Genomic DNA, 16,413 nt, shown 5'->3' with positions numbered 1-16,413 from the left:
ATCATTTATTTTCTTTAAAATTATAATTATTAAAAATTACCTATAAACTATATTAACCAAGGAATCCTTTATTTTCTATCATGAATTGGTAGATTCCATTTGTATCATAAATTATCAATTTACAAAGCCTTTTAAAACAATGAAGAAAATAAGTTTGAATGTATGAGTGTGTGGTTTTGTATAAGTAATAACTATTAAAAATTTGCATGTGTATGTTTTTAATACATCATTTATTTGCTTTAAAATTATAATTACTAAAAATTACCTATAAACTATTCATTAATTTCTTTTTTCAACAAGAGAGACAATTAGGACTCGAAGATGCAAGGTGGAAATTTCTTTTGGTTACATCCCTTTGACCAAATTAATAAATTTTCAAGACAACCCAAACAGGACAGGATTTCATGAAAATGGACCAAATGGACTACTAAACTGTTAAAAAATAAAACAGAAACGGAAAAAACAAACAAAAAAAAAAAAAAACACTATTACAATAAATAATAATAAATCTAATCTTAAAATGAGTTATATGCCAAAATGAAATAATTTTTTAAGCTCTTCATACACATACTTACTTTGTGCTCTGTACTTAAATACAAACCAATTTGCTTCATTAAATGTATATTTTTGTAACTCTAGCAGACCCCAGAGAATTTCTAAGGATATAGGATGGAGGTCCTTTGTCTTAGGTTCTTAAGGGAAAAATTGTTGCAAAAATAAATCTAAATCTAAATAAAAATGAATGCTAATCACTCATAAGTCTTTAAAAAAAAAAATAAAAAAAAATAATAAAAATATAGTTTGGCAATACTCATTTTAAGGAACATCTTCAAAATTTTTGTGAATGTTTTTTTTTTCACCAATTTCCGGACATTTGCTGTCAACATTTTATGGACCGTTGCTGTCACCTTTTTCTGGACCTTTGCTGTCATCATTTTTTTGGAACTCTGCTGTCATCATTTTCTGGACACACTCCCGTGACCATCTTATGGATCTTCGCTGCAGCCTACTCCGCGATCATACTGAAAATCCTGGAATATGACTTTGATAAAAATGTCTTTTTTTTTTTTTTTTTTTTTTTTTTTTTAATGAAATTTTCCTTGTGTTAATTATTGTTAATAATTTAGAATGATGTTTTTTTGTGTTTTTTTCTTTGAAAAAAAAAAAAAAAAAAAGCCCAATAAAGAGGCCTATAGCCCAAAAAAGAGGCAACGCCCAAAAAAGAGGCAAAGAAAAGAGGCAAAAGCCCAAGGATTCCTAGGATGTACTAAGCTAGACAACTGAAGTCAAAGGCTAAAAAACTGAGGTTTCCTAAAAAAAAAAAAAAAAAAAAAAAAATTTATTTAAAGCTTGCTATCACAAAACAAATAGAAATCAGTAGAAAGAAGTTTAGGCCAACTCTTTGCTTTTGAGCGCCAAATTTATTCATATCTGCTTCAGATGCGTCACTTAAAATCGTACATGTTTTAGTCATTTAAAAGCAAGGTAATTTGTACACATTTTGTTTGCTATACACATTTGTGTAATGTGGATAAGGGGATGTACAGGTCATTTGATCATTTTCATGGTTGAAATATTTTCTTGCATCAGTATCTGACTGATATAAACTATTGTCTAAGTTCTACAAATTGATAGCCAAAATTAATCATTCATATGCATTCGGTATTGAGGGAAGCTCATCAAATTCCAATTTCAGACTCATGTTTTAGGAATCTTCAGAAGAATTCACTAAGTAACTGAAAATTGATTTTTAAATTCAAGCATGCAGTCTGTTTCATCTGCGCAATCTTCAATACCCTTCAAAGTAATCCACTCAAATTTTAAAATGAAAGATAAATAGTTTCGACATCACTTTGAATCAGTGATATCATGCACAAAGCTAGAAATCAATGTGTCATTGCTCATTACAATGTGGTTTTAGTGTCCGGGCATTTGAATGTTAAATAACATCAACTAAAAGTGCTTATTTAAACATCAATTTTTCCCCACACACAAGAGTTCTTTTCCTTGGGCAGCACATCGATCTCTTCTACAAAATCATGTGTGATATTTTTCAGTTTCCAAAATCTTCTGAGACCTTTTCCTCTAGAAAGTTAACGCACCTCGAAATAAAGGGATCTTCTTGTATAAAGCACTGATATCTCAGAAGAGGACAAACTAAAATTCTTTTAAGATTTCAGTTCCGATAACTCCGCCCGTAAATGATGGCTTACTTTTAGTTTAAAATTTATTTACATTTATTTAAGGGAGTTAATTGAGGATTTCCTAGACGTGACTCTGCTTCCTCAAATACGTCTGACCGTCTGGTTTTTCTTTAGAGTGACTTAAGGCCCTTATGTTCTTTAAAAATATTTAAATTATCATCATGTTTTTCTAATAATGAAAAGCTTAAATAGGTAACATAAAACTGTCCAAGGCTAACGAAAGAAAAAAAGACCAAAAAAGATTATACAATATATTATAAAGAATCACCGGATACATATATCAAAATGTCCTGTGTATTTTGATACAACTAGATTGAAAAACACTTCGGCCAATATGGGCGTCAAAATAGCTAGTCAGTTATATTCCTGTCAATTATATTCCTGTGGCATTATTTTTAATTAGAAATCGGTTATAATTATTGTTTCGAACAGGCATGCTTTTTCTTCATATTTTTCTCGGCGTGAAATGTGCCACTTGTAATTGTGCAACGGGCCGCTTTTTGGCGCACGTGTCTTAGGTTGGCCACCCCTTCCTTAATGTAATTAATTTTCATTTCCATATTTGTTCACATAGTAGCTAATTAATTTATTTTAAACTGTATCTATTTAAATTGTTCCTTTTTACCGAAAAAAAAAAAAAAGCCGAATAAAGAGGCCAATAGCCTCCCCCCCCCCAAAAAAAAAGAGTCAGAGCCTCCCCCCCCCCCCAAAAAAAAGAGTCAGAACCCCCCCCCCCCCCAAAAAAAAAGAGTCAGACCCCCCCCCCCCAAAAAAAAAAAAAAGTCAGATCCCCCAAAAAAAGAAGAGCCCAAGGATTCCTAGGATGTAAATAACTAGACAACTGACGTCAAAAGAATACAAAGATGGCGTTTCTTAAAAAAAAAAAAAAAAGAGAGAAGAAAAAAAAAAAAAAGAAAAGAAAGTGAAATAAATAGTTACTATTTATACACAACATTTTCCTAATTAATACTTTTGTTATCGAATGCTCGATTGTGTCATGTTTCAATCAAATTAATAAAAAAAAAAAAATATGCGAGGAGTTTTCCATTTCAAGGGAGGTCAACAAATGAAATAGCGTTCGCAGATTTATTTCTACTGTGTGGTTACGTCCACTTAGAGCACATAACCGGAGAGCTCGTCACAACATGTGTGTAGTATCAGTGGCGTAGCAAGGTAGCCGTGGGCCCGGGTTCTAGAATATCTAGGTGGGCGCCCATCCCCCCCCCAAAAGACTAATTTAGTGTATGACAAAAAAAACTCGAGTAATCTCAAAGTATTTAGAAAACGAGATTCCAGTGCAAGTATTGCTACTTTTTAATAAGTAATAATGTCATTACGTTTATTCAATGCGGACTCCGTCGGGCAACAGTGTCTTCAATTGCAAATTTTTTTTTCAACTTCTGAACAGAATTAAACGACTTGAAGCGTTATAGATGAACCAACTAATGTTTTATGTGCAATTCGTCCTATTATAGACACTTACTAAATGAAAACCAGGCAGTTTTTTTGCTCAGAGAAAAACACACACACACACACACACACACACACGCACACACACACGCACACACACACACACACAAACAGTGAAGCCAACAGGCTATGTGTCATAGAAATTCTTTAATCATTTTTGATCAGTCGCAACTTCGAGAATAACAGCTCAGCTGACGAATCTGTGACAAAGCCAGAAATGACATGCCTGCTGTGACAATGGAAAGCCTGACGATAAAAATGTAGTTGTCTATGATCAATAAAACAACAAAATCTAGTACTGAACACACACTTTATATGTGTTTATAGAAGGCTTTTTCAAGGATTGCATCTCTGAATAATATTCTATGGCGATATCATCTGTGTCAGAGGAGACAAGACGCATGTGTGCGTCATCGTTTGCACTTAAAATGAAACAACATAATGAACGACTTAAAGTATTGACATTTGATATGCCCATGAAATTTGTCAAGTAATTGAGAAACAATGACATCGATAGTTAGGTAAAATACGTTGATTTTGAAAGTAGTCTCTGGATCTTAAATTTTCTCTTCACAAGTTTACAGTAGTCAAATTGGATCTTAATTTTCCTCAATCATATAAAACAAAAAACTGGATCAACACCCGAAGATCTACTACAGCAGCCTCATGTTCACACTCTCAAAGTCATTTCTCCAATGTTGTAGCCTACTCCAGTCTAGATCTTCTCCAGTGTTGTAGCCTACTTCAGTCTAGATCTTCTCCAATGTTGTAGCCTACTTCAGTCTAGATCTTCTCTAGTTGATTCACAGCTTTGTGTAGATCTTGATACGTTGCAACATTTGTTAAACAACGTTGATTGCGCTCACAATTTTGTACAGAACAATAGTATCAAAAGTTTCTAATTTTCCTTTAAGTGCTGCAACTTCCAGGCTTTCTTTTTTCTTTGAGGAACAGAAAGTATTTTGTGTAATCATCTTTGATACATCAAAATGTCTGTATCTCATTGCAGTTAGAGCATTATTCCTTGATGACTACTTTGTAGGGAACAATTATTTAAGTGTCCTATAAACTATGCTCTCCTTATTGGATTCAAGAAGCGCCCATCTTGACATGCTGTGAGTAAAAACATACGCATATTTTATGCAAACTCATAGAAATCTGCAACTTCTTGAACACAGCTGACGGAATTATTTAAGACCAAGTATAGCATGGTAAACATAATGCTCGAGCGGCTGCTTTTGATGAAGCAATGCCTCAGGGCCATTTTACTTTCCTGTCATATTGAAATTACCATCATAGCCTTGGTCTCGCAGTTTGGCATATCTCGTTTTGAATCTGTGGAGCTTTGCTTCTCTGTCAAACAATTCAATATTTATATCAACTTTAAATTAAAATTTTATATTAATACGATGTTGTTAAACTATGATCCAAGTTTCAACCAATTATCAATCGGTAACTTTTTTTTTTTTTTTTTTTTTTTTTTTTTTTAGGAAACCTCAGTTTTTTAGCCTTTGACTTCAGTTGTCTAGCTTAGTACATCCTAGGAATCCTTGGGCTTTTGCCTCTTTTCTTTGTCTCTTTTTTGGGCGTTGCCTCTTTTTTGGGCTATAGGCCTCTTTATTGGGCTTTTTTTTTTTTTTTTTTTTTCAAAGAAAAAAAACACAAAAAAACATCATTCTAAATTATTAACAATAATTAACACAAGGAAAATTTCATTAAAAAAAAAAAAAAAAAAAAAAAAAAAAAAAAAAGACATTTTTATCAAAGTCATATTCCAGGATTTTCAGTATGATCGCGGAGTAGGCTGCAGCGAAGATCCATAAGATGGTCACGGGAATGTGTCCAGAAAATGATGACAGCAGAGTTCCAATAAAATGATGACAGCAAAGGTCCAGAAAAAGGTGACAGCAACGGTCCATAAAATGTTGACAGCAAATGTCCGGAAATTGGTGAAAAAAAAACATTCACAAAAATTTTGAAGGTGTTCCTTAAAATGAGTATTGCCAAACTATATTTTTATTATTTTTTTTTATTTTTTTTTTTTAAAGACTTATGAGTGATTAGCATTCATTTTTATTTAGATTTAGATTTATTTTTGCAACAATTTTTCCCTTAAGAACCTAAGACAAAGGACCTCCATCCTATATCCTTAGAAATTCTCTGGGGTCTGCTAGAGTTACAAAAATATACATTTAATGAAGCAAATTGGTTTCTATTTAAGTACAGAGCACAAAGTAAGTATGTGTATGAAGAGCTTAAAAAATTATTTCATTTTGGCATATAACTCATTTTAAGATTAGATTTATTATTATTTATTGTAATAGTGTTTTTTTTTTTTTGTTTGTTTTTTCCGTTTCTGTTTTATTTTTTAACAGTTTAGTAGTCCATTTGGTCCATTTTCATGAAATCCTGTCCTGTTTGGGTTGTCTTGAAAATTTATTAATTTGGTCAAAGGGATGTAACCAAAAGAAATTTCCACCTTGCATCTTCGAGTCCTAATTGTCTCTCTTGTTGAAAAAAGAAATTAATGAATAGTTTATAGGTAATTTTTAGTAATTATAATTTTAAAGCAAATAAATGATGTATTAAAAACATACACATGCAAATTTTTAATAGTTATTACTTATACAAAACCACACACTCATACATTCAAACTTATTTTCTTCATTGTTTTAAAAGGCTTTGTAAATTGATAATTTATGATACAAATGGAATCTACCAATTCATGATAGAAAATAAAGGATTCCTTGGTTAATATATAACATATGTACATACAATGGGTAGATGTAAAATTACCTTGGGGTTAGCCTTTATAGTGTTCAATTTTAAAATCAACTATATTTCTATATATTATATCTAAATCATTAGGGTTAAAATTGGCATTATGGTACACAGCTTTAAGTCTACTGTTCCATACTAAGTTTCTGTATTCTGACACAATTATTAAGTTAAAAATATGTATCATCTTGTGTTTAGTTTTAGGCAACTTGTTTAAGAGATTAGATAATATAATATTCACATTGGTTTCACAATTTCCTTCTAATAAATCTCTTACAGTATTTCTAACATTACTAAATAAAGAACATTCTAGATATAAATGCTTTTCATTGTCACCATTAACAAATTGACAAAATTTACAATATTTTACACCAGGTTTTTTCTTTGAAAATGGAGTCATCCCAAAGATAAGTCTGTAAGATATTTCTTTAGCTTTTGTTGCAATGTGTTTGTTATGAAGGTTAGTAAAAGTGTCTTTAAAATCTGTTATATTTAAATCTTTTCCCCATTTAATCCTAATAGCTAAATTTTCTTGTAACTGTTTTTTTAATGTTGTGTATATTTCTTTATATTTATTGTGTATTAAAGGTTCATTGCCAGAAAGAGTTCTTGAGATGGATCTGTAAAAAGGATGTAAGTTTGTGCCAAAATAGTGTGGAGTGTTGTTTTGTATTGGAATTAAATTGCTTAATCTCAAACCATAATAGTATATTGTAAGGGGGAAATCATTTGGATTCTTAACTACTTGACCTATGAATTTTAATCTGAGTGCACATATTTTAGTTTTGATGTCTTGTAAATTGATCCCCCCATCCTCTTTGTTTTGAATGATTGTGGTATGTTTGATGTTTCTAAGTGTGTTTTTGAAGATGAAACTTCTAATTATGTTATTTAATTAAAATATGTATTTTGTAGGGGGTTCTATAATATTGGCTAAATAGACTATCTTTGGGATGACCAAATTGTTTATAAGGATGGCTCTACCAAAAATAGTAGAACCTGTGTGCTTGTACATGTTAACTATATTGGATGCCTTAATAATAATATTTTTCCACTGATCTTCACAGAAGAAAAAAGGGTTACTATTGTATTCTATACCACATATTTTGATTTTATTTACAAGTTTAAAAGAATATTTTTCCTTAAATGTCCACTTCCCTACACCCATTATTGAGGATTTATTTATATTAATTTTAGAACCACTGGCATGGCCAAAAATTGTAAACTTTTTAACTATGTTATTAATATCATTTTCAGAGGAGGGAAAAAATGTTGTGTCGTCGGCATAAGCCTTAACTTTGACTACTGGGATGGGTCCCGGGATTTTTGTTCCTTTGATAGATGGGTCTGACCTAATAGATTCTAGAAAGGGTTCTAGACAAAGGATGTATAAAAATGGGGATAAGGGACAGCCCTGTCTAACAGATCTTTGAATTGGAAAGGATTGGCTTAAAGAATGGTTGATTATTAGTCTACTGTTAGCATTGGCGTAAATTAGTTTAATAAATTTTATTAAAAAAGAGCTGATTTTACATTTTTCTAATACTTTAAAGAGATAATTATGGCTGACTCTATCAAAAGCTTTCTCTTGATCTACAGATAGCAAGGAAACGCTAGAGTTTTTTTCATGACTGTACATGATAAAATCTCGAATGAAATGTGTCATTCCATCAATACTCCTGTCGGGGTGGGTGCAGTATTGGTCTTGTCCTACGAGTTGGGGAATGAAGGGTTTAAGTCGTTTAAAAATAATTTTTGTCAGTAGTTTATAGTCTGTATTGAGTAGTGAGATGGGCCTGTAGTCATTTGGAGAACTGTTATCTGTTGTTTTTTTGGCTAATAGTGTAATATATGCTTCGTTGAAATTTTTTGGAAGTTGTCCTGTTTTAAACGCGTCACTATACAGTCGCAGAAGTAGAGGGCTTATTAAAGGAAAAAAAGTCTTATAGAACTCAAATGTCAGACCGTCTGGTCCGGGAGATTTATTGTTTTGTGTCGAGTCTAGTGCTGTTTGGAGTTCGTCTAGAGTAAATGGAGTCCCCAAAAGTTCTTCGTCGGTCTGCTTCAACTGTTTACAATATTTTAGAAAACATTCTTGAGCCTCCTTGTTTATAGGTTCCATCTGGTAGATATTTGTAAAATGACTTATGAAAACATCTTTAATTTTGTCTTCGTCTTCAACTTTGGAGCCATGTCTATCAAGAACACTTGTAATACATTTACTAGACTGAACATTTTGTTCAATCGACAAGAAAAGTTTGTTTGGGCCTTCTTGACTTGAATAGTTCCTACATCTAACTTCTGCTCCTTTGTAGATATAGTTATTTAATTCTTCCAACTTTAATGAGGCTTGAGTTCTATCTATTTCGTCTTCAGCGTGTAATAGTGTGTGCTTCAGTTTCTCTAGTTCTTGTTTTCTACGTGTCTGTACCAGCGTTGATATGACCTGACATTGTTGTTTTATTGAATTTTTTACCAGTGACCATTTTGTTGTTAGGTTAAAATTTGGATTGTTTGTATCTTGTAAGCAAGACTTGAGTGTGTTTGAGATTAATTCTATAAAAAGAGGTATTTCTAGAAGAGAATTATTGAATTTCCAATGACTAGTTTTCCTATTCTTTTTTTTACTTTCCTTACTTATCGTAACTATTATTGCCTTATGGTCTGAATATTCCAGAGACTCTTCCAAATGAGCTACCTTACTTATAAGGGACTCCGTTGGTACGTAAATTCTGTCTAGTCTGGAAGTTACGGGATAAGCTTTATTCACCGAAGTAGTGTCCTGACCTGTGGGGTTTACACTCCTATACGAATCCAGTAATTTGAATTCACTCTCAATGTCTTTCAAGAAATTTTTAATGGTAGTGTACCTCTGTGAAGGAAGATTCACCGTTGTTGTGTACTGCTTGTCTAGTGTGGACGTGATGTAATTAAAATCCCCTCCTAAAATTAAACTATCCCCTCTGTATGTGTCGTGTAATTTTTCACTCAAATATTCAAAAAATTCCCGTTTTTCTGTTTTTTTCGCTGGTGCATAGATGTTAGCCAGTGTAAATGTTTCATTTCTTGTTTCTACTTTTATGATGACTACTCTCCCTTTATTGTCACTATACTTGTGGACTATTTTAAACCTATCTGACACCTGAAAAATGGCTACTCCCCTGGATCTGCTACCATAACTAAAACACCCTTCCTTAAAACCCATATCTGTTGTGTATTTGTGTCCTTTGTGTTCTGTATCTAAGTTTGTCTCTTGTAAAAAAATAAAGTCTGGTTTGTACTTTCTTGATAAGTGAACTACATATTTTTGTTTGTTTGTGAGTCCGTGAATGTTGAGAGACAAAACCGTGATGTCCTCCATGATTATATATTTAAATGGGTTTGTTTGTAACTAAGGTGCATGTGTGTTTTTGTGAAAATTGAATTGATATTGGATTCCTGTAGGAAAATAAAGTCCGGTTTGCGTGTTTTAGTTGAGTGAACTATGAATTTTTGTTTATTTTTCAGACTTCGAATGTTAAGTGAAAGAATTGTGATGTCTGCCATGATTGTGTGTTGGTAGGTTATTGCGTTGTGTGTGTGTGTTTGACACTGTGTGTGTGCATCAATCGCTAACGATCCCATTGCAACTTTAAAGGATACACCGAGTTACAGAAAATTTCTTCTTTTTTTTTTCTTAATGCAGAAAAAAAGAAAGAAACAGATTCAGCTTTGCGAAAGTTGAATAATTTGCAACTGAGTCAAAATTTTGTATTCGTGTCAATCAGGTCAAATTTCTCTTGTTCGTGATACCTAACCCATTAGTTAATTAACTAATTGGTGTTTTTTTATTATTATTATCTTTATTGATTCTTGTGTGGTCAGAAAAAAAAATAATTCAGCAAAATTTCAGCTGACTTTTTAAGCATCAACAATAACACTGTTGATTGGGCTGCAGAATGGGGTAAAATCAACGATGGTATCGTCGAATAGGAGAGAAAGAGTCAAAATACATTTCTTGGTGGCATTACACGATATACCTAATGTCTGCTCACATTACTTGACACTCTTTTTCACAATTATATATATCGTAATAAACACATCTTGCCAGAGCTTCTTCCAAAGACAAACATAGACCCTTTTTCATTTGCATCTCATCTTTCTCTCTAACAGAAAGTTTGTTTTTGGATTAAATTTAGGTCAATTTTAAAACAACAGTGTCATTCAAATAAGATATTGCAGCATATGTGTTAAGCTGACTTAAAATCTCAATAACTGTGAAGTTGGCAGACATTATGACTAGTACAATGACAACAAAACAAGTAAACATACCTCTTGTATTATTTCTTGATTTAGTGTTAAGATGATTATAGCAGACGCCCCGAACATCAATGCTTTACGAACCTATTATAATATTTAAAAAATCATTTCAATTATGGTAATAATTATCTATTGAGATTGATAACAATTAATTAATAGAATAATGGTAAAAAAAAAAAAGTATGAAAATCATGGTACTATAAAGAAGAAAATAAAACGTTTTTAGTTGTGCATTTTTTTACAAGACATTTACAGTCTGATTCAATATCTAACCCTTTCCAAAATGAGCGGTGAGTCATTGCTATTTCCATCAACTGCATTGCCGTCAGTTTCTGCTGTATAATGAATAACGCCAACCCAGTCTTGAGGTAATCTAGCAAATCCATTTTCATCATTCCTGCCATCATTGTCACTTGATAGCTAGAAATAAAAATATTAGATAAGTTTGAGCAGTAATCACTTGATATCCCTGAAAAATTTCTTTAAATATTGTTGTGTAACTGTGAATAGGATGTGGAGTATTGTAAAATATTTCTTTCACCTGGATTATTGACTCTTTACTGGACTGTGCATCGGCTGGAAGTCTGCAATCTTATCTTATCTTCTTATCTTATATAATACAGACATTACTTCAAAAAAGAAGATGATTACGTCCTACGATCAGAATGATAATGGTGACTGGGGGAAACTGTGAGTTCTTAATTTTTTTTAGTGTTTAACCCCATGCCTTAACAATTTTTTATTTATCTCAAAATACTTTTATTTTTCACTCTGTTGAGTTATTGAGTAACAGCATGGTTGTGTGCTGCGTGCTCTGAATTGTCATTGTGATTGTCAGTGGTTTAAAGCCTACTTTCCACCACCATCCTTAATGAAGTTTTGGCTAGGACATAATAATCTTCATTTCTAAGTGTGAAAACTTTAGACGTTAAGTCAATCCATTAGCAAGAATATAAAGGGGGTGTGGTGGCTGAGTGTTTAAGCACTTGGCTTCTGAGCCTGGGGTTCTGGGTTTGAATTTCGGTGAAGACTGGGATTTTAAGGGTGCCCCGGAGTCCACCCAACTCTAATGGGTACCTGACTTAATTTGGGAAAAGGAAAGGTGGTTGGTCACATGACAACATGTTAGTTAACTTTTGGTTAAAGAAACATAAGACATTAACATCATCGCCCCATAGATCGCAAGGTCTGAAAGGGAAACTATTTGTTTGCTACATTTAAGAATAATAGCTACCTGAAAACATAATGATGTTGGGCATGTACAGACCTCAACTTTAAGTTCAGTACAACGGTGACAAAAGTGCAGAGCACATACCACAAGAACAGGCAGCCATTGTCCATTGTGTTTGCTCTAAAACACAATGCTTCTATGGAAAACACAAATTTCAGTTTTTTCCCTTTAGTGGCTTTAGTCTTTCAATTTTATGGCCATTCATTTTCATTTAATATACCTTCAATGTTAGTGCTTCTGCATAAGTTAGCCTCAGGATTACATTCTAAGGCTTGCATAGCCCATGTAGATCTACTTTCTAAGGTTAGTTAGTGAGATTTGATCTTAATAAAGCAATATGATAACGTAAGCCATATAAGACTTATAATAAGTGGATGATATTACTAAGTTATGATAAAGTAAGCCATATAATTTAGATGATATTACTATTACTAAGTTATTACTAACTTACTAAGAATTACTAGATGATCTAAAAGTTATTACACTAACCAAGTGAAGCCTTCCAGTTTCAACAAGATGAGTACTTCCTGCTGTCAAATATCTTCCTTTTACTGAAATTATAGCTTCTGGATTTTTTCTTTGGCTTAGATCAACAGTGCAGTGTTGATATTCTTCATGTTCATTTATGTTGAATTCATTGTTGGTGGCGTAAACAATAGGTTTGAAAAAGGATGACGATGCTGACAACGCTGATGCTTTGCCTGAGTCGTGGCTATTCTTAGAATTGTATTTGGCATACTGAAATACTTCGATGTTGACTTCTTTCGCTTCAACAACATGAACGAGTATGCAAACATAAGTGGTGTAAAACAAAAGACAGATCGGAGTGAACTTGCGCAAATTTAAAAGTAAATCTAAACTTAAATAACTTAGATGAATTAACCCTTCTGCAAGGAGAGCCATCATCAGATTCTATGTTTATGTTGTCATAAAGAAATCAAATACATTTTCATGACTGAAGAGCTCAAGGTCTGTGAGAGCAAAAACCACATACCACAGACTTATATATAGTACGTAGACCTATATAGGTCAGTGGTAAAAAAAAAAAAAAAAGCTTCGACTTTTAATTTATTTAGGTTAGGGATTATCGCGAATCTAGATTCGATTTTGGGCTTTTGGGTGGGGTGGGGTCACAAAACAGAAAATAGTTTAATTTTGAACACTAGAGGTCCAAATAGATCTTCAGAGCAGAATCTCACGATTGGTTACCATGCTATTAAAGGCCTACGACTGCACCAGAGACCTGCTATTCGCAGATGACTGTGCCCTAAACGCCGCAAACGAAGAAGACCTTCAAAAGAGCCTGTCCCTCTTCGCTAATGCCTGCAAAAATTTGGCCACACCATTAAAGCTAAACTCCTTTCACCTACGCTGTCTAAGGAGTATCCATAAGTTGCGTTGGTCCGACCACATACCAGGCACAGAAATCTTTAAAAAGCTGTCCAACATGCACAGTATCAATGGACAGTAAAAAGGTCCCAACTTCGATGGGCTGGACATGCAGTCCGCATGCCAGACAATTGATTTACCAATCGACGTCTGTACGGGAAAGCGCTCTCAGTGAGGCCAATACAAGCGCTACAAAGACACCCTCAAGAGCTCCTTCAAGGAATGCGATATCGACATTCACGACTGGGAAGCACAGCTCTCGATCGCTCCTCATGGCGTGAAGCTGTGAGTCTCGGAGTCTCAAGATTTGAATCAAGAAGAGTGGCCAGGACGAAAGAGCGCCGAACCAACAAAAAGCTGAGAGAAGCAGGCCCATCTCCAACTGACCTAACCCACCCTTGCCACGTATGCGGCCGGCTTTTTAAAGCGAGGGTTGGACTTTACAGCCATCTTCGAGTCCACAGGAAATGTGAAATGTGCTCATCTTCGACCACGAAGGCATATATACCGTCTCCTTTTTTTAAAAAAACTTCTGATAGATCGATAGTATTTCATCGGTCTCCCTAATAAACTGTCTAGCCCGTGTCGTGAATTTAATCTCTATTATTTATTGGAAAAGTGTTTCATTCAATAAGTTATATTTAACAATTTTAATTTAATTTTTGATACTTTTAATTTTATTAATTTTATATATTTAGCATTATTTTTACAAATTTAGACATACATTTTTTAAAAGACTTTATATAAATAAGCACACTATGTAATAGGGCGACGGTAGGAATAGGCTAGCGATTGGTTGTGAATTATGCAAAATTAAATTAATCTCATTGTCGTCAGTTTTGTTCACCAAAAGAAGTTATTTCAGGTTTTAAATATTTTTTTTTTATAAATTAAAATATAATACGCATACAACGGTTTAATCTACCAGCAGTTTGGTGCTACAAGTCAGCAATTCGACTGTCCACAACACTAAGCTAGCAATAAAACAAGAATAAGTACACTCTAAAAAAAAAAGTTGTTTGTCTTCTATCAAGTAGGATTCCAGATAAAATGTTATATATTTCCCACAACATGACCAAGATATAATATAAGTCTCCTTTTTTTTTCAGTATTTGTTTTGTTTTACATAATTCGGATGTTCCTTTAGAGTTGAAGATAGTTTACTTCCTAGTCCAAACCTCCCGCAGGACGACGGGGGATGGGAGCGGGCAGGGTTTGAACCCTCGACCGTCGATAAATCCGAACGACAGTCCAGCGCGCAAACCGCACGACCAGGCAGCCATTTTCTGTGTATTCGTAACACTTCGACACTTATTAAGTAGGCCTACTTATAAGAAGAAATATAAGGCATGTCTTCGAGTCCAAAGATTAATGAGGAATGCAGTAGGCCTATCTTCCCGTGACTACGCAGCCCCAACTGCGGTCTACATATTTTGTCGCAACTAGCGCTGGCATAACCATTGTCCGCCGGTGGTTGATTTAGATTCTCTTTTCGCCGTTACGTCTGTCCTCGGCAACGGATTTACTTTTGGTCTCAAGTAATGTGTATCCCGCGGCTTTTGTAAGTGACCTCAAGCCGGCTCAAGATGTCTCGTTCTGAAGCCGCCTGCAACCCAGGTGCACTCTTTTATGTCAGAAATAAAAGAATAGCTATGACAGTAGAACGCCTATTATCCGTATTGATTGGCAATGGGGTTTATCCGGATAAAGGAATAAACGGTTCATTTCAAGAGCAATGTACAGAAAATTGATATGGGGGTCTCGTGCCATACGCATGAACACAAAATTCAACTGAAATAGACATGGGAGCAAAGCTGTTTACTTTTATACGTAGCTGCGGAGTCACTAGTTTACTGGTTTAGGTAAGATTATATATATATATATATATATATATACATACACACACACACACACACGCACGAACGCACGCACGCACGCACGCACACACACACACACACACACACACACACACACACACACACACACACACACACACACACACACACACACACACACACACACACACACACACACACAATGACAGGCTTTGGTATAATAATGTTATTGAAGTCAAAAATAGTTAAATCGGTAATCTTTGTCGTAAACGGGTCAATTTTCCCATGTTCATTTCTTTTGCAGTACTGTTAGCATTTGTTCATAAAGGGGAGGTAACAAGTTGTTTTTTTTCACTTTAAAAAGGAAAAGCAAACTTGTCATATACATGTACATGTACCTTTAAACTCTTTATTTACAAATCGGTTTATTATAACTAAAAGTATTGTTTGTATATTTTTATATAATTGACACATTTTAAAAAATTAATGTAAGAATTTTACGCTTATTTCATTTAATACTATTAATATTTAATATTTAACAATATTTTATACATAAAGTAGTTTGGCGAAAATTTAAAATAAATTTGTAGTATATGTAAAAGTGATATTTTATTCTCTTTAGTCAATATAGAATATGCATATTTTCTTTGGAGGCTTTATTTAAAGCTTTAAAACTAGTCATTGGAAATTTAATAATTCTCTTCTAGAAATACCTCTTTTTATAGAATTAATCTCAAACACACTCAAGTCTTGCTTACAAGATACAAACAATCCAAATTTTAACCTAACAACAACATGGTCACTGGTAAAAAATTCAATAAAACAACAATGTCAGGTCATATCAACGCTGGTACAGACACGTAGAAAACAAGAACTAGAGAAACTGAAGCACACACTATTACACGCTGAAGACGAAATAGATAGAACTCAAGCCTCATTAAAGTTGGAAGAATTAAATAACTATATCTACAAAGGAGCAGAGGTTAGATGTAGGAACTATTTAAGTCAAGAAGGCCCAAACAAACTTTTCTTGTCGATTGAACAAAATGTTCAGTCTAGTAAATGCATTACAAGTGTTCTTGATAGACATGGCTCCAAAGTTGAAGACGAAGACAAAATTAAAGATGTTTTCATAAGTCATTTTACAAATATCTACCAGATGGAACCTATAAACAAGGAGGCTCAAGAATGTTTTCTAAAATATTGT

The 16,413-nt window shown here is 33.5% G+C and overlaps 1 protein-coding gene across 1 annotated transcript; it reads right to left on the bottom strand.

Moving 5' to 3' along the window:
- Positions 1–5,400: 5,400 nt before the first annotated feature.
- Positions 5,401–12,994, bottom strand: LOC129922202 (uncharacterized). Its single transcript, XM_056007284.1, has 4 exons — positions 12,472–12,994; positions 11,025–11,171; positions 10,764–10,835; positions 5,401–6,181 (listed from the first exon to the last, which is right to left on the bottom strand). Exons 1-4 carry the CDS (start codon positions 12,886–12,888, stop codon positions 6,170–6,172), a joined length of 648 nt encoding a protein of 215 aa, XP_055863259.1. The 5' UTR covers positions 12,889–12,994; the 3' UTR covers positions 5,401–6,169.
- Between the last annotated feature and the right edge of the window lie 3,419 nt (positions 12,995–16,413).

This window comes from Biomphalaria glabrata, chromosome 12 (genome assembly GCF_947242115.1).
Source record: "Biomphalaria glabrata chromosome 12, xgBioGlab47.1, whole genome shotgun sequence".
NCBI lineage: Eukaryota > Metazoa > Mollusca > Gastropoda > Planorbidae > Biomphalaria > Biomphalaria glabrata.
Note: the sequence above shows the minus strand (reverse complement) of the source record. Positions and strands in the feature narration are given on the sequence as shown.